The sequence below is a fragment of the Lissotriton vulgaris genome, chromosome 4_1 (assembly GCF_964263255.1).
Source record: "Lissotriton vulgaris chromosome 4_1, aLisVul1.2, whole genome shotgun sequence".
Lineage (NCBI taxonomy): Eukaryota > Metazoa > Chordata > Amphibia > Caudata > Salamandridae > Lissotriton > Lissotriton vulgaris.
Genome location: NC_141691.1, coordinates 1,809,041,530 through 1,809,061,143, shown reverse-complemented (window position 1 = coordinate 1,809,061,143; position 19,614 = coordinate 1,809,041,530). Strand labels below are relative to the sequence as shown.

The window sequence follows — 19,614 nt, the reverse complement described above, 5'->3', positions numbered from 1 at the left end:
AGCAACCCTTAAGGCGGATACTTTCTACAAACTGCTAAATCACAGCCTACCTCTCGCGGAACCCGCTGCGCGGGTCCCGCTTCGTGTGGGGTCAATCCAGGATTTATGAGGACCGCGACGGTGACCCAGTGAAGGCGAGTGACAGGCGGGGCTGGGAGCGAGAGCAGGCGCTGGACCGGGACTACCGTTCCCAGGAGCGCTTGCCAGCCCCAATCCAGAACACCTGGGCCGCTCTCCCTGTCTGCTCCTCCCCTTCCCCTGTGCTTCAAAACTCCGGTGCTCGGGATCACCCTTGGGACGCATTCACTGCAATTCGCAGCAACCCTTAAGGTGGATACTTTCTACAAACTGCTAAATCACAGCCTACCTCTCGCGGAACCCGCTGCACGGGTCCCGCTTTGTGTGGGGTCAATCCAGGATTTTTGAGGACCGCGACGGTGACCCAGTGAAGGCGAGTGACAGGCGGGGCTGCGAGCGAGAGCAGGCGCTGGACCGGGACTACCGTTCCCAGGAGCGCTTGCCAGCCCCAATCCAGAACACCTGGGCCGCTCTCCCTGTCTGCTCCTCCCCTTCCCCTGTGCTTCAAAACTCCGGTGCTCGGGATCACCCTTGGGACGCATTCACTGCAATTCGCAGCAACCCTTAAGGCGGATACTTTCTACAAACTGCTAAATCACAGCCTACCTCTCGCGGAACCCGCTGCGCGGGTCCCGCTTCGTGTGGGGTCAATCCAGGATTTTTGAGGACCGCGACGGTGACCCAGTGAAGGCGAGTGACAGGCGGGGCTGCGAGCGAGAGCAGGCGCTGGACCGGGACTACCGTTCCCAGGAGCGCTTGCCAGCCCCAATCCGGAAACCCTGGGCCGCTCTCCCTGTCTGCTCCTCCCCTTCCCCTGTGCTTCAAAACTCCGGTGCTCGGGATCACCCTTGGGACGCATTCACTGCAATTCGCAGCAACCCTTAAGGCGGATACTTTCTACAAACTGCTAAATCACAGCCTACCTCTCGCGGAACCCGCTGCGCGGGTCCCGCTTCGTGTGGGGTCAATCCAGGATTTTTGAGGACCGCGAGGGTGACCCAGTGAAGTCGAGTGACAGGCGGGGCTGCGAGCGAGAGCAGGCGCTGGACTGGGACTACCGTTCCCAGGAGCGCTTGCCAGCCCCAATCCAGAACACCTGGGCCGCTCTCCCTGTCTGCTCCTCCCCTTCTGCTATAGATATATAAATTGACACTTCCACCACCACTGCGCGGTAGCGCGCGGGAGTGCGCCGGGAGAAGCCCGGGACAAGGGCGGGACCGTCTGTGGCCGTCCGGGGCCGTAGGAGGCCGGGCTGGGCCAGGTTACTGTCATTGTTATTTGTATTTGTATTTTCATTTGTTGTCCACTGTTCCGCTTTCTGTCAGTAGTGTATTAAGTTTGTAATTTTGGGTTAGATAGCATAGCTTGTCCTGCCTGGATATGAGTCATTCAGCTCCCCCAGGCGTGGGCATTTCTGTACTTGGCCCACTCGATAAATTCTTTAAGAAATCTACTAAGGAAGTAGATATGGACCTACTCCTTGCCGAGAGAAGAGCTGAGCGACGACGCTCAATTGAGCAATTAAAGAAAATTCCACTGCCCACCCTATCAGACCCAAACTTCACCCAAGAAACGGCTGCCCAAGGGTTGAGCTCCATTGAGGACGATGTCACTGATATTTATCAAATCCCCAGTATATTTAGGTTTCCAATTATTTCCCCGCCATGTGCTAGTGCTACCAGCGGAGGCCAGTTAGTTTGTCCTCCGATTGATCATTCTAGCTTTGTTGATATAAACATCCCCGATATCCAAATCACGGATTCCGAACCTCGTCCTACGCTGCCCAACCTGTCACTGGTTTGCATAGATCCAGGCGAGAATCTACCTCCAATGAGTGTGTGTGACGCTGGAACCAAGCCTGACAAGGCTAAGAGGGTTGTGCATTCTCCACCTAGAAAAAAAAGGAGAAAGGGCGGGGTAAAAAGGAAAGGCCAAATTTGTCAGACACCACCACCGTCTCTACCCAAACCAAACTCTGAGCTATTGATCCCACCCAATGCAGAGTTACCGCCGCCAGACTTACAAGATTTGGTTACTCCTGAGTTAGTTATCGAAGGGTTTAATGAGGTGTCTTATGCCATTATAGAGAAGCTTATCAAATCATACATGTTACCCTTGCTGGAGCGTGTTAGGACAATGGGTGACAAATTGGATCGCCTACTGGCGACCATTGAGCCAACACATCCCTCTAGCTCTGATAAGGACAAGGGTCCACCCACTAAACCTCATGGTACAACCCATGTTGCTGGCAATATAAATACTACCACCAGCCAACATCCTAAATGTACAACTAATGTAGCCACTACCTCAAATAAAGCATCGGTTTTGGCTGTTAAACCTCCCAGAGCAGCTAGCACTGCCAAAGCGAATCCCAGGGTGGTCGCTAACAAACCACCTATGAAGGGAGTAGTGCCACAGGCAAAGAATGGGGTGGGCAAACCTGCTAACTCTAATAGTAAATTTCACAAATCCCTACCACGGAGGAACAATGTAGACCTGCCCCCGGATTCCATGAACTATGTTATTGTAATGACGGGTGTGCCACCAGTTTCGGAAGGGGATCGGGAAAATAACGAAAGCCTAAAAAACAAAGTCATCTTCTGGCTGAAAACAAACAGACCCCTTCCTGTACATCTTAACGGGGATATTGTTTCGGTCAGAAGATGTCAGTGGGTGGGGGTTCGCCCAAGGATATAGAGGGGGATATAGTGATCATTAACTTTAGGGACCATAGAGTAGTATCCCATCTCTCAGATTGGTTTGTGGGAAGAAATGAGGGAGGGATCTCCACGAGGAACCTTAGTTATTTCTATCCTGAGACCCTGATTAATCCAACAGATCAACCTCCCGCCAAAAACACTAAAAGTTTCCTCAAATGGTCCAATTTTACACCTAGCTTTCAAGGACCCCAATTTAACCCTGAGGCAAGGTACCGCTCCTACACTCAATCTAGCTACAATTGTCCCCCTCAAACACCGGGTTGGGCTAAGATTAAGCTCCAGTCTCTTGGTCCCCCAGCCTTATTGGATTTTCCACTCCCTAATAAGTCTCTGTATTCTTTGGTTCCCACCACCCCTGTTTTCCCACAGATTCAACAGCCCCCAAGTTTCTACCCAGCATATCATTATCCAAATAGGTTCACTCAGCCTAAAGAGTATTGGAATATCCCGCTGAGAAACCTTTATGACCCACTATCAGGGCTGTCGACTAACGATTGACCAGCTTTTTCGACAAGGGATGACGAATCTAATTCCGATTGTATGGGTGTTGGAGATGACCTGAGTAACCCACCAAGCATTGGTGAAAGTTTTGAAGACCAACCTCGTAATTGTGTGGAAGGGTGCATGGTTTACACAGGAGAGACAGATATACTAGCTATGGTACCCACCTCATTGTCTATTATGGATGTCACCACAGTGGGCGTAAACCCAGAGCCAATTATCCAGGCTGGGTCAATATGTATGCCAATGGAAGGTACGATCATAGTTGCCCCCGTGCTTGAAGAACCCCCTCCCCAGTCCAACGAATCCCACCCTCTAGACGTAACTAAATTGTGTGATCGAGTATGTAAAAAGGGTACTACTATGGGATGTTGGAATGTTGCGGGAATTGAATCTTGTATATGCATTCCTGATTGGGTTGATTTCATCCGTCAAGGCGATGTTTGGTCTTTTCAGGAGACCTGGGCAACCTCACCAGTGTTTCTTCCAGGTTTCTTGAACTTTAACAAATCAGCAATCAGAGGTCATAGAGGTCGGGCCATGGGTGGCCTCACAATCTGGGTTCGCCAAGTTGCAGGTGTATCTGTTAAGGAAATCTTTATTGACTGTCCTGATATATTGATAGTTAGTATTAAAACAAATAGTGGGTTGGATATACTGCTGATCAATGTATATGCTAGAGGAATTACGGGTGGCAGAGTTTCAACCACCCTTACTTGTTTGGATGACTTCCTAAGTTCTACCTTAAAAACTGGTCATGTGGTTGTTATGGGTGACCTTAATACTTGTTTTGAACCATTAAGTAATGATGATGGTTTATTAACTGAAGCAGAGGATCTGACCTGGGGGATCCCTCAACTTGATTTACCCCCGATCAATAAGTGGTCCCAAGCAGCCACATATATTAAAGGTCTCTGCCTGAACTGGGGGTTACGTGCCCTCAACGGACGTGTAAGCTCGGACAGGATGGGTAATCACACATTTTTCAATGGCAGACATAGCAGTCGTATTGATTACATCCTAGTTGATATCAAAATGTGGCCTGTGGTATCGGATATGATAGTTAAGCCACGTCCAGAAAGTGACCACGAACCTCTGATAGCAGAACTGAAGGATTTTAGCTTTGCAGGGCCGGTTGAACGACAGCCTAATCCTGTGCAGGAGGCGGTCGTACTTACAAACGACATGAGGAGGGTGCGCTGGCCAAAGGTTTCTGTAGATGTGGAAGCACGTAAAAAGATCAGAGTCCTGGTCTCCAACTCACTGATAGAAATTGATAAGTGTGAAAACCAGGAAATGATGAACACAAATATCACAGACATTCATGCTAGCCTGTCTTTGTCCTTAAAATCACTGTTTGTTAAGTTTGTTGCCAATAAGGGTAGAGGGAAGGTCAAGAAACCCGCAAATTGGTACAACGATGTTTGCCGAGAGACCCATGCAGATCTGTTTAAAGCTTTAAAATCAAAGAACCCAGCCCTAATTAAAGCAAGTAGGAAGGCTTTTAATGAAGCTAAACGTCATGCCAAAGCCGCCTGGGATGACGAGCCTTGGACATCATTAGCTGAGGCCTGTGGCTCTAGGAACCTACAGCAGTTCTGGCACCATCTCAGGTGGGGTCAGTCACAGGACGATCGCCCAAGCCCCGCATCCGTTGAACATCATAAATGGGTGTCCCACTTTGAGGAACAATTTAGATGCCGCAGTACCACGCAAGTTTCCATCAGTTGGCCACTATCGCTTGATACACTTGTGTTCTCGGCTAAAGAAGTCGAAGCAGTCCTGAAAGCCATCCCTAGGGGAAAAGCGCCTGGTCCTGACTGCATCCCAGCGGACATATTCCAACAGGACCATGATCTATGGGTACCATACCTAGTGCGATTGGTAAATGCACTGGCCATGGGTGCTAGGGTACCTGATTCCTGGGCTGGTGCCAAAATATTGCCTATTTTTAAGAAGGGTGATCGGTTGGTTCCATCCAACTACCGGCCGATCAGTCTAATTGACGCGGTACAGAAGATCATAACCCGTCTTGTTCTTTCCAGGATTCAGGCATGGATAGAGGAGCATGACATCCTTACTCCTCTTCAAGCTGGGTTTAGACCCCATGTGAGCACCCTGGATCAGGCATTCCGTTTCATGCTTTTGCATTGGAAGATGGTCACCTTGGGCAAAGGCAACCTATACGCGGCCTTCGTGGACTTAAGGTCAGCATTTGACCTGGTCCCGAGGGCCGGGCTATGGAAATGCCTATTAGATATGGGCATGCCCCCCATTTTGGTATGACTCATAGCGAACCTTCATGCACAGACCTTTGCATTTGTGCGTTGGGGTAAACCGGGTGAGGTGACGGAGAATTTTCCAGTGGCTAAAGGTGTCAGGCAAGGTTGTGTTCTGGCACCCACCTTGTTTTCTCTATATATTAATAGAGTTACCAAGTATTACGACAATTTTTCCACGGATGCCCCAAGTTTGGCTGGAATGAAAATCCCCCTGCTCATGTTCGCTGACGATACTCTCTTGATTTCACGAACCAGGCAGGGTTTGCAGAAAGCACTGTCAAGGTTCGAGAGTTTCTGCAGCGAACATGAGCTGGAGGTGAACGTGTCCAAAACCAAATTTATGGTCTTAAGAGGGCACAAACAAATAAATGCCAGGGTCTCCATGGGGGATATCCCCCTGGAGCAGACAAAACATTTCACCTACCTGGGAGTCACCTTTAGTGAGACTTTGAGCTGGACTCATCAGATCGAGCTCATGACCTTGAAGCATCAGCAATTGGGTGGGGCACTGATTAAGGAACATAAAGGGTCATTTACAAGGCCAATGTCCCCGCTTATTAAGATCTATGGCGGTAAGGTTCTATCAGCAGTCCTATATGGAGCGGAACTTTGGGGTGGTAGCAATTTAGACCCGCTAAGACATGCCCAAAATAAATTTTTAAGAATGGCAACAGGTCTGCCACAGTCAACACCACTAATTCCCCTTCTTTACGACTTAGGGTGCCAACCTGTGGAGGACCAAGCAAGACTTTGCCCTCTAACATTCTGGCGTCGTCTTTGGACAACGCCGGAACTCCATCATTATGCAAAAGCTTGCTTGGAGGTAAGAAACAGCTTTGGTGCCACAAACATTGTCTGGTTCAGAGACCTTAAGGCCACCCTAATAGCTCTGGGGTATGGCGACCTGTGGGTCCTCTCCCGAATCAGCCAACTTCCCCTCAAAAAAGGATCTCAAACAATGTTATTGGGAATGGGTGATACACAACAGGTATTCCAAAATGAGCTCGAGTAGCCTCACTGGTCTGTTTATTGTATTTAAGGATACGCCCAAGTTGGAAAGGTACTGGGATATTATAACAAAACCCTCGGACCGCAAATTATTTTTTCAATTCAGATGCGGTTCACTTCCCCTTGGGGATTTTACCAAAAAGTGGGGAGCAGAAAGGACGGGGTTCTGTCCCAAGTGTCAAGGTATTGGGGAAAGCTTGAATCACTTTTTGTATGTGTGTCCACTATACTCTGCCCCAAGAGCCAAATGGCTTAGGCCGGTATGCAGAAATCTAGGTACCAGATCGGCTGGGGAAGCAAGTAGAATGTTAATGACCAATTTGGACCCTCTTATTGTCGTGGGGGTTGCTAAATTTTTGGGGTGGGCCTGGTTGCTTAGAAGCAGGCTCATTAAAAGTAATCTAACGGGGACTTAAAAGATGTGATTGTTTTACATCTAGACCTGTATTCTGTTGAACTATGGTTGCACTCGAGCGTCTCTGTAAATTTTTGTAAAAATGTACAAGAAGCTGATTAGCTTGTCAATGCTTTAATACTTGTTTTAACTGTTTTTATATGTATAAACTGTATTTTATGTCTTTTATGATGAACTAATCGAATAAAGACTTCTTGAACTGAACAAGCATGCTCAGATTGATTTTTTGGGATATTATTTGGGAGCAAAATAATTTTTTTTTACATTGTAAGTTTGCATATGCCACAATTTGTTGTCATTATCCTGTTAGAGTTCAACAATTCGGTTAACTTTTGTTTTATTCGCTTTGAGTACTTCACGTCTTAATGTTAATTACTGTATGCTTATTTCACAAAGTCGAAAACCTTGATGATTTTCTAACTTTTATACATTGTATGACTGCGGTTTTACATGTTGTTGTTAATGAAAATATAGACTTACGCAGGTAAACCATTATATTTGCGTCAGCGTAGCTCTTGAGTATTAAATATGCTGGATGTGACTTTGCATAACTTAACAGCAGTATAAATAGGGCAATTTGGAGGGGTGTGCAAGTTGAAAGTCGGGCGAAATGCACCACAGAACATGCCATATTAACAATAAAACATAACGTTTGAACATCTGCAACGGGACCTTTCCACTTTAGGAATTCAGTCGCACTGTAACAAGGGGCTGTGAAGGGCAGTAGGTGAATAGCCAACTGTCCAGTGACTTAGGCCCCACCTTATCACTTCTCCTTCCACAGCCCCCACCCCATAGTACTGCCCCTGATGGACTAGCTCATCCTTCCACTTTGATAAGGTCCCTTTTTTAAGACCCTTCACTGGCCCATGCACGCTGTTCACTGAGTTTCAGGCTCCCCAAGCCCTAGCTCAGGCACTCTGCCCTGTACATCGCTATACCTTTACAGCAATTTTTCAGTTTCCGGATGACTTGCCCTGCTTAGGCAGAACATCCTAGCTGGTTTATGCTGCCACTGCTGGTTAAACTATACCTTTGAGACATATGTACTTTTCCTTCCCATCATTATCATAAATCGTACCACAATTCCATCTCTATACATGTCTGTCTATGTACAATTTGATCGAATGTGTGATGTATGTGCACTTTGCTCCCTACACCCTTTTCTGCTTGAATAATTCAGCTTACCACAATACATACCCACTAATGTTATGTTTCACCTTGTATGCAGAAAAAAGCTGCCAAAATAAAAGGGGATTATATAAGGGATAAAGTACCCCCTGCCACACAATATAAGTATATTGCAAGTCACGGAGGAGTTTCATAACCATATAGAGGAATGAGGCTTTTAAAGCACAGTAAATGATGACCTTACAGTGCACCAGGATGCAACGATCTCTGTAGGGGCTCTTCAATGATTACCCAGCCGCAGCCGGCAGTGGGAGTACCTGCAGGGTGGTGATGTGGGAAGGGGGAGGGGCAGGGTGGGGGATAGTAATGTATGGATTACGGAGTTTTACAGGTAAGTAAACATTTAAATAAATAAAACAAATTTTGTTGAGTGCGCTGCATCACCAAATGCGATGCAATGCGCGCAACGAAATTCGTTTTATTTATTTAAATGTTTACTTACCTGTAAAACTCTGTAATCCATACATTACTACCCCCAACCCTGCCCCTCCCCTCCCCACGTCACCACCCTGAGGGTACTCCCACTGCCGGCCATGGCTGCTATTACCCTCCAACAGAGACTCTCATCTCTCCATAGCCCCTCTATCACATGTACTTCATTTGTGATTCTACCAGCAGTTTAGGGTGTTCATGCACTTTACAGCACACACACCTACAGAGACAACAAATCATACATGTGTAAATCAGTGTATAGCGAGTGTTACATAAGACAAAGGGCACTACAAGGTGTAGGATTCACATGTCGTCTGTACTTGTAGACATTTGTGAAGAGTGCTTGGTCGGGAGAAGCACCACCACATGATTTTAAATGTAATACAGTGGTTAGGGTTGGCTTTACAAATAAGAATGTATTTCTACCCAAACAACCCCTTTTTAGCAACATTAAGATAATGATGACAGACTGAGAAAACACATAACTTTCTATCTGGTTCCATGCAACTCGCATGAAGCTCTATGATGACAGTTCATAGTTTACTGTGCTAGATTTTGATTGTAACTTATGAACTACACAGTAACACAAGAATCTCTGTGACAAAAGTAGTAGCCCACAAGGCTAGGCACATACAATATTGTTCTATGATCTGCATGGTACACGTTCTTTGCAATAGGCCTATTAACCGTCTCTGCTACCTAAGATGAGTCAAAACTGCCACTAGACAAACCTCCATCTCTCCAGCAGGCACTTTAATCATTAGCGTTATACTGACACTTTTATTGTTGCCTGACACTGCTAGATACACAAGGAACTCTGCAGGGGTGCAATGAAATCTGCTGCAGTTCTCCACCCTTACAGCATCCTAAGGAAACACTCAATGCCCTTTGCGGCCAGTCTGGCCTTGAGTTCTAAAAATATTTGCGTAGAAATATAGAGCATGCACCTGACCCGAACCAATGACTGTTCTTGCTTAAAACTAGGGCAGACATCAATTAGAGCTTTGTTAGTTAGTGATTTTTTCAAAACAACACAAATTCAGAGGGGCATATTAGCAAGAACCTCGTTAAAATTATCGCCATTTTAGCAGCAGGAACGTGCAGTTAAAACGGTGATAATGGGCTTGCTAATATGCGTTATAGAGCCCAGGTTAGATGTGCAGGACATCTAACCTGGGCTTCTATTGGTATTCTATAACGCATATTAGCAAGCCCATTATCGCCGTTTTAGCAGCAGAAAACAGTGATAATTTTAACGAGGTTCTTGCTAATATGCCCCACAATTCCTTAAAAGAACCCTTATTGTAACATTTATACAGAGGAGTCCAGCCATAAAGAGAAAGTGCTTGCTGGTTACTTTCTGTACAATCCACCACCCCAAGAGTTCTTCCTCTTCCAAACAACTGAATGGACGTAGACTCCATTTTTGCACTGAGGTAGTGTCTGCTTCTGTCTGTTGCTTTTTTGATGCCTAAAGAATATTTGACTGTAAGCGTATGGCTTTGTTGTACTCTGTGGCAAAGCTGCTGAAGAGACCTTTTATGCAACAAACTTTCTGGAGAACATAATGGAGAGATACTGTCAGAATTGGAGACCTTCACGTCCTGTTTCTGCTTAGGCAAGGAGCTAGTCCTGCCCACAGCCTTGTCATCCACTCATGACGTCTGCGCTGTGGTCACCTCTCAAGTCAATCCGAGTAAGGCAAGGCGGTGATAAAACTTTCCCTGTCAGCTGCTCCTTCTTGGACATCAGGCTCAATCTCCAGAACACTGTTGTCATGTCTTACCTTGCACTAGCCTAAGATGTTTAGCTCGCATCATAGTCCTGCTTAAAAGAAACATGGCATATTTGGCGTATAATTTTCTAAAAACCTATGACAAACATTTAGTTAATTAATTGTTTTTATTCTGTGTGGCCCTGATTTACTGATCATTATCCCTCTATTTATGTTGTTTTCTAATTTCCCAAGCCACTATTATAGTGTTAGGTTCCCAACTCGACCAAGCTATTGGATGAATACATAATGGTACCTCAAAGAGACTGAAGCTCATCAGTGCTTGCGGATAGCTGAGTTTGAGTATTACAGAATCTTGATTAATGTCACTTGTTATCTTCTATCCTAGTTCTACTTAGCCATTGATTTTCTTACTCATATCAGCAATGACAACATAGGTAACTACAATTCGTACACCCAAGCAGGATGAGGTCCACACACTTAAGGTAAACAGTTTTACAATAACGTTAAAAAAAATGTACTTATTGATACTTGCAACTAAACAAAGGTCATGAAACAGTCACAACATGTACTGACCAAACGTCCAATGCATCCTATTAAAACCTTGTTTTTCTAGGGCTATGTTTTGGTCACAACCATTTTTAAATTATGGTTGACTGTCTTCACCTCCTCGCTTTTTCTGGGATACATCATTTCTGTGCTCTACAAGTATTGTGTTATTTTGTATCACTTAACGTCCAGTTCTCTAAAGCCAGTATGTCAACACAACCATAACGTTTTTAGAACAAATAACTCTTCCCTCTCCTCCATAGTTAGAAAAGGCATTGTAAATATTAAAGGACATCCGGAAAAGGCAGCATGAGAACGTCAGAGAATTTCTTTGTGATTGTTAGGAGACAATAAAGTGGATAAACTATCAGGACTATATAATGGCCGCTCACATGTCAAAATCGATCTCCCACTACAAAACCTATAGGGAACTATGAAAAACTATAGGACATTTTATTTTTAATTGATTGAGTTACTTTTCTTAAGCCTGAGGGAGAGTCGGTATCAGAGAGCCATTGAGGCTTTGCTATAGTGTGTATATGCTGTGCACAATAACATTTCCCTGTGCCCTATAGAAGCAATTGATAGAAAGTTCAACATTGGGAAGGCCTGGAGACATAGTACCAAAGATGATGCTTTCTGCCTTCTTTCTTACGCCATACAACTCTATAGTGAAGCCTTCCTAAAAACACTTCACCAGAGGTCATCCCCAGCACTGCTTCTAGTGCTTGCTCTTTCTCTACTTTTGAGCCGTAAAATTTCCATGATACTTTTAGCATATATGTCTCTTAAATTTACATTGACAATAGAATCACGTGTTGCATTTTTCGTTAGCTTTTTCAAGGCTTCTCGCTGTCGCAGAGCAGCTTCCTTTATTTTAAGAGTAAAATAGCAGGCGGCAAAACGGTCATTTATAATTGCAATAGGTAAGGCTAGTGCCAAAATTCCTGATAATATGCACAAAAAGGCCACTAGTTTTCCAATGGTAGTGTCTGGTCGGACGTCTCCATAGCCCACCGTGGTCATTGATGTGGTTGCCCACCACCATGCACTGGGCACACTGGTGAAGGTTGTATCTGGGACTTGGTGCTCAACAGCATACTCCAGTGCGGAAAATATGGAAACCCCCACGGACAGAAAGAGGAGAAGCAAGCCAACTTCTTCATAGCACTGTGCAATCGTCATTCCCAAGGATTTCAAGCCTGAAACGAGAAAATTGCCTTAGTAGTCAACATCTGTACGTTTTTTCGTTCCCTAAAATTGTACAAATATATGCTTCATGTTTACTACAACATATGAAAACATCTGCAAAAAATACTTCTTCTAAGAACAACTTATTACCAATTAAAATAAATATAATCTTTCAAAATATGTTTGTTATTGCTTTCACTTTATATATTAAAACATTTGCCAGTTCTTGCATGCACGTTGTAAGAATGGTCATGAAGCAGTAGAGTGCGAAGTTACAAAGTTGTGCCTTTTTCAACTTCAACAAATATCTTGGGAAAATGTTGCAACTTCGTAATGCTTGCTAAGCTTTATTCGTTTGCAACATACACGTAAACATCATACATTCTGTGCCAATTTAGGTTACAGATGAGTTTAATAACACTGGCAAAATGGCTCTGCAAGAGCTATACCTCACAGAAAACAGGTATGGTTAAAATGACAAAGATCTCTTCGTGTATGAAATTGGTATGCAAGTTTGAATAGTATTTTTATTACGACTGGGAAATAATTTTTGGAATTCAAAAAGTTAGTTTGCCACTTGTAAAAAGGATTTAATCACACACATTTTCGTGTGAGTAGATCTTTGAGCAGGGCACTCCAGTGCTGGAATGTCCTGTAACGTTGTGCACCCCTACACACTTACACATTTTTGTGTATGCACAAGCTCGTCTCTGAATCCCTTTCACCCTAGAAAAAGGCAGACACTTTATCCCGGAAAAATAATAACATCTGCAGATATTGGTTGGAATAAACATACATTAACTTATGCAACAGTTTTCCAGGACTATTCTTTGAAACCTACGACTTTTGGAATTTTCCATAAGTTACCTGGCGAATGTTCTGACCTTTAAAAGCTACCAAATCTATACAAAAACTCATAAAGCTCAGGAAGAAGACATAATCATTGTTTTAAGACTCAAGCCCCCTATGTCCCTCTCCCATGTAGTAACGTGACCATGAGCAGAGAAAAACAGTGAAAAGGATCATTTTCAGGGAATCTTTCTGCATACGTTTTCCAGGTTGGGTGAGTTTGATTCATATGAAAATTGCCTCGGTTTGCGGTGAAAATGATCTCCCTGCATAGAAAACATTGTATGGGGTTACATAAATGGAAAATGATGAATATTGCAAACATCTTTGAAAGTAAATACCAAAAACGAAGCTGTGTAGAAATAACTGCATCACCCCTCATTGGCAGCTGGTGAGGTTTGAAAATTATGGAGTGTAAAACCAAATTGGGATGATTTCAGAAGTGCAAGCAAGCTCCAAAAGCAAGTACGAGTGTCCCAAATGATTGAGGGGTCTACCCTCATAGAATCTTCTTTTTAACCGGGGGTAAAATAGTGTTTTTTCCAGGAGGTGCCACAAAAATATATCACAACATATAGCAGATGTATTTTAAAATGCTGCAGCAGATTACACAAGTCTCCCTAAATTAATTCTTCTTCTCTTCATATGCCTACTACTGCTCTTGGGGTATAGTCTATCGATCAGGTCTTTACCGCCATCTCTGTCCTGGCCTTTTCTTTCAATCTGCCAACAGATGTGACCAATCTCCTTGCAGTCAGCCTCTTGGCATCAGCACCAGGTGTTTCTTAGCCTTCGCCTTCCTCTTTTCCTTTTCTTCGACAGTTCCATATTACGGCTTGCCTGATGGTGCTTGATGTTACCTATCTGTTCATGATTTTGTTTTTGTTTTTATTGTTTGAAGAGGATTTACAGAATAAAAAAGAAAATTCATAAACATTTCTCACATATAATTACCTTTGGCGTCTAATTAGGCAAGAGCTTATAACTCCATGGGGCATATTACCAAGCAATAGCGATAATTATCGCTATTGCTTGGTTAGAGACAAATATTTACCGCAGCGCTGCGGCGATTTTTACCGCAAATAAACCTTGGTATTACCAAGGTTTAACGCAAATGCGGTAAAAATCGCCGCAAAGCATGAATATCGCTGAAAAGTCAGCGATATTCATGCATTAGCGAGCTAATGCTCTTAGCCATGTTATCCACCTCCCATTGGATAACATGGCTAAGAACTGCTCAGGGCAGGTGTTAGCTTTTGGAGATATTCCCGCTTAGCGCGAATATCTCCAAAAGTTGGTAATAGGAGATAGCGATGTTAGCGACTGTTTTCAGTCTCTAACATCTTGGCATGCCCACTTTGCATCTCATTAGTGATAAATATCACTGACATGCAAAGTGGGGCCCAGGATGGTCGCTATCTCCTACTAGCTGTCGCTAAATGGTGTTAGCGGCAGCTAGGTAATAGGGAGATAATTTTATCTCCGCTTTCTTGGCTTTTAAAGCCAAAAAAGCGGAGATAAACCCCCTTGATAATATGCCCCCATATTTCATATATATATATATATATATATACATTGTAAAGACAGAAAACATAAGAGTTCAGCAAAAATAAGAAACATGAGAAACATATAGGCAAATGACAGTGAGATCGAGAAAATAACATTTCAATACACAATCAATTCTTGCCGATCTCACGATCCAAAAACCGTATTACGGCCTATTCCTTCTACACACCGTTTGCCTAATAATACATTTTCCATTGGGGCCCAGATTTCTCTACAGTGCTTACCTTTACGACCTTCATGTATATAAAAAATTCTCAAGATGATATATAGCAGTAGACGACTTATCCAAGCTTGAAAGTGAGGAGGATCTGGATCTTTCCAATGAGTGGCAATAAGAAGCCGCATTACAGCAACAGCAATAAAAACAAATTTACTCTTACGGTGATCACATTGTACCTTCTCATCACACCGTAACAGCATTAAAGTTGGGGATATTTTGATAGGGTTCTCTGCAGCTGCTGTCAGAAATGTTTCTATTTGTTTTATTAATGGGTCTAATTTCTCGCAGCTATAAAACATGTGAATTATGTCCGCTGGCCCTGATCACACCTAGGACATTTATTGTCCTCCCTTTTCCCCCAGCAATGTAATTTTTCAGGAGTAAAATAGAGGTCATATATTGTGTAGTAGTGTTAGCGTTTTAAATTTGCAGCAAGAAATGCCTCTTTGGATAAGGTCAGATAGCGATATATATCAATATCGTGGTCTCCAGTTTTTGCAACCCATTTAGTTTCTATCCCCTCAAGATCATCGGGCTGCTAGTTCTATTAAATAAAGGTCCCCCTCCCTCAGAATTCCCTTCTCCTCCCATTGCCTGGCCACCTTATCATACATTTATATAGGAAAAAGGGGAGATCACCACAATGGGGTAAATCTATTATATATAGGAATTTTCACGAGGCTGACTATCCTTTTCCAGATTTTCCAAATTGCTATCAGCATCTTAAATTTAGTTTTTTTATGGTAGCTTGGCTCTATTTGCCGAATAAGTTCCCCTTGAGCGTTTATACCTATTGCTAGCTCATATATCGAAGGGAGATCCCCAGCTATATTATATTGTCTGTTCCCTATACCTGGAAGGATCTCAAAAGCCATTTGCTGTAGTAAGCATGCATAATAATAATATCTAATCTTTTGGCAAAAATAAAAATTTATGAGACCACCGGACTTTAGAGTATTTCCAGACAAAATTGCTAAAGGTACTATCTATTCTATTTAAGAAATGGTCCTCGATTTCTACTGGAATAGATCTGAACATATACAGAATTTTGGGGAGTAGAACCATTTTAATAATATTTCACCTCCCTAAAAGTGATAGCTGAAGTCTATCTAAGTGGCGCAGATCCGTGCTAATCTTGTTAATTATGGGTGTCATATTTATTTTCCAGATGGCATCTGTATTGCTGGTAATCTTAATACCTAAATAAATTACCTAGGTTAATCTTCGAGGATCACTACACCGGGTTTTGGTATTGCATAAGATCTGGGTTTTCCCTGCATTTAGGAGCTAGCCTGATTTTCGACCATATTTCTCAGCTAGTTTCTGGATTTGTAAAATTGTTTTTTTCCAGGTCCATTGTTACAATTGTCAATTCATCGTCAAAGGCCAATATTTTTGTCTCATATCCATTACAATTAACCGAAACAACAATCTGATCTTGGAGGATTTGCTCGATAAAAATGTCAATATACAGAGCAAATAGTATTAGAGAGGAGGGACACCCCTGTCTCGCCCCCCCTGCAATCTCAATAGAGATTGATCCTGCCCCATTATATTTAATTTAGCATATGCCCTATGATACATTGCTTGTTTAGCTGTCAAAATACTGGGCCCAAAACCTCTCTTACTATCGTTGTCCATAGATACTGCCATGCCACACGATCAAACACCTTCTCCACGTCCAGGAGAATCATAGCCATCTTCTCGCCAGTTGTCTCAGTTATATCTAGTAAGGATATAGCACGTCTGATGTGGTCTGTTGTGCCTCTCGTTGGTATGAAGCCATGCTGCCACGGAGAGAGAAGATGAGCTATGATTCTCCCTAACCTGGTGGCAACAATGTTTGAATATAATTTTGTATCAACATTCATGAGGGTTATAGGTCAGTACGAAGCAGGATTCTCTACAGCAATCGAAAAAGCGAGGAGGGAGAGGCAAGATGGCGGCTGAGTTAGGTGGCCCTTTGCTGCTCTCTGACCAGGGACCAGGGACCAGGGACCATGGATTGAGCTAAAAATCATAGCGGCAGGGACTGACAAGATTTATGGAGCATATAGCACTGATGGTTGTCATAAGTTATAAGAAAAATTAAGGTGAAGAAAAGCGAACCAGAGGACAGACGGGAATGGATGCAGCGCTTTCGTACCTAGAGCTCTGCCTCAGCCCCACCCAGTGTGGAGTAGTGCTCTGCCGTGCAGAGCTTTCAAAGGCATTCTCAGCTTGTCTGGCGGTTTTGGCGCTTGGCAGAGCGGAGAGGGAACACTGCCTGCGGTGCTCAGATTTTCGTTGGGCGTGCTTCTCAGATATGGCCTGAAGATTCCTGTCATGATGGGGTAAAAGGGAAGACACGCTCAGAAGTGTGTGCTGGTTTATCCCCCAAAGCAGTTGCATCTGCGGACTCCCATCCGAAGCTAGGTAAGAAGAAACAAAACTCTAATGCGGCAAGTGTTCTGCTCAAGCTGGATGAAAAGGAAGACCGTAGTGGAGTACAAACGGCAGCCGAGCCTACGGTTCTGGAAATGCTGCGAGCAACGCCAGCGATAAAACATCCACAGCAGCAAGAAAACACAGCAGTAGTACCAGGGGGGGGGGCAATATAGACAGGGGAGATGGAATCAGGGAGGTGTATGGTCTAACTCACCTAGCATCAGTTGAAACACGGATTGTGAATACAGATATCGATATTGAAGTATGTAAATCTAGTCAACATACTCAACCTCCTCTCCTGCCAAACACCCCCTCCTGCCTGCAACCAGAGATAGGAACTCTTAATGATGGAAGTGTTACAGCGGGGTCAGGACTTCAAGAAAATCACACCATATTAGGGTCCGATACTCCTATCGATACTCCAGGAGGCACTATGGCCATGGCTGCCAATCATGCTACATCTACGAATCATAGCAAGCAGGACTTCTATTCACTCTCCGATAGGTTTTGGTCAGTATCAGGCTCAGCCTCCGAGTCACTTGAGGATTATAGTGAAGAAAATTCAGATACAGGGAAAAGAGATATGACAGCTACAATGCGCAAAGCCGAAAGTAGCATAACCCATCCCAGTCCACAAAAAAAGTCTAAGATGGGACTACCTGGGAGCAGATCTACTTAATACTAATGCAGTACCATCGGCTAAAGGTGAGAATGTACCTCCTCCAGTACCTCCAACGCTGGATACAGCTATCCAATGTATACTCTCTCATCGTGAAGAAACACGCCAAGACAGCAAATGTGTACAGACAACAATGCGAAAGATTCAAGGGGCAGTTAGAAAAGTTGCAAAATCCTGTGCTGTTATTAATCAACGTCTTACAACCCTGGAAGCTCGTACTGAAGTGCTGGAAAATGAAGTAGCAACTCCACTGCACATGATGTGCATGATGTGCAATTAATCAATATACAATGAAAGCTTGAGGACTATGAAAACAGGCAACGCCGAAATAATTTACGAGTCATGGGCGTACCGGAGGGAAAGGAAGGGGCAGACACTCGGATGTATATATGGTTGATATCCTATCCAAGGCATTCCCAGATCTGGAGGGCTGGAATTGGGAAATGGAACTTCAAAGAGCCCATTGTGTCCCTTTTAATCTGAAGCTGCCTGTAAAACCCAATACAAATCTTGCACCATACTTGTCTACTTTGGTAATTTTTTACTTCGGCAGGCAATATATGACAAAGCAAAACCAACAACGAAACGCAGCGGTGGGGATTACTCCTTCTTTGTCCAACCAGACTTCTGCCATTTTACGGTAGAAAGCCAATGGCATCTTGGACAGATAATAAAACAAGTGCAAGATCGAGGGGGCAAGCATATCTGCTACATCCAGCCCATCTAAAAATAATAAAAGGAGAACACGTTCGCTTTTTCACTTCAGAAATCAAAGTGAAAGAATATTTGGAGAACTGGGACTTGGAATCATTGATTGATCAATTTTGAGATTGAGCCTTATGCTTTCCAGTCACATTTGTATTCTTCTTTTTTCTTTCCTTCTCTCTTGTTTTAATATAGTGCTATAAGACTTGTGTTTATAAATATATGTTTTCAATTTTTTAACTGTCCTAACTGTCAGCTAGTTAAACATTCGAGTGAGGAGGCAGCAACCATCACAGCAGACTGGTAGTCTGAATGCCTTTCTACATGGGAAGGGTGGGGTGTGGGAGGGGGTTCAAGGGCACGGTTGTAGGGTGGGTGATGGAAGGAAGGGGGAAGGGAGAAGGGAGGGTGGTGGAAAGGATTCAAAGCGGAAGGGTAACAGAAAGGGGGAAACATTTTTGGGAGAGGATGCAATAAAAAAGAAATTTGAAATAACAGTTATCAGTTGGCAAGGGCGATTAAGGCAGTGGAAACTAAATAGTTTAAATGGGTAAGATTACTATGTGTTCGGTTACTGTAGACGGCCTTATTGATAGGCTAAAGCATATCAGAGTCGCAGAAATTTTAAGGGGTTTAAATGCTGACATAATATGTCTGATACCACTACTGGGTTTGGGCTCCCAACAGTAAGGCCAAGCCACTGACCTATATTTAACTACTCAAATGCCAATACTGTTCCCTCTTTTACCATCTGACAGATCCTGGTTATACATATTTTTCAAATCCCCACAAGAACGTTTTTAGGCTTGACTATTTTTTGGTGTCATCGTGTTTAATTTCAACTGCAGGCATAAAATAATTAGCCAAATTACTCTCAGATCATAATCCTCTAGTTATAGATTTGATACTTCCAAATGTAGATCATCCGCAAGTGAAATGGACAGTTGATAGATCACTATTATTCAACAATATTTATCTTGAATATATTCAAAAATGGGTTATAGAATACTACGAGATCAATCAATATAGATCCTCACGCAATGTAGTCTGGGATAGCTTTAAAGCT

The 19,614-nt window shown here is 43.6% G+C and overlaps 1 protein-coding gene across 1 annotated transcript in view; it reads right to left on the bottom strand.

Annotated features, from left to right (window-relative positions):
• Window positions 1-11,604: 11,604 nt before the first annotated feature.
• Window positions 11,605-19,614, bottom strand: part of KCNV1 (potassium voltage-gated channel modifier subfamily V member 1) — a 149,772-nt gene continuing 141,762 nt past the window's right edge. The window contains exon 2 of the mRNA XM_086918065.1: window positions 11,605-12,113. Coding sequence (XP_086774191.1) covers window positions 11,605-12,113 — 509 coding nt within the window. The remainder of the gene's footprint in view (window positions 12,114-19,614) is intronic.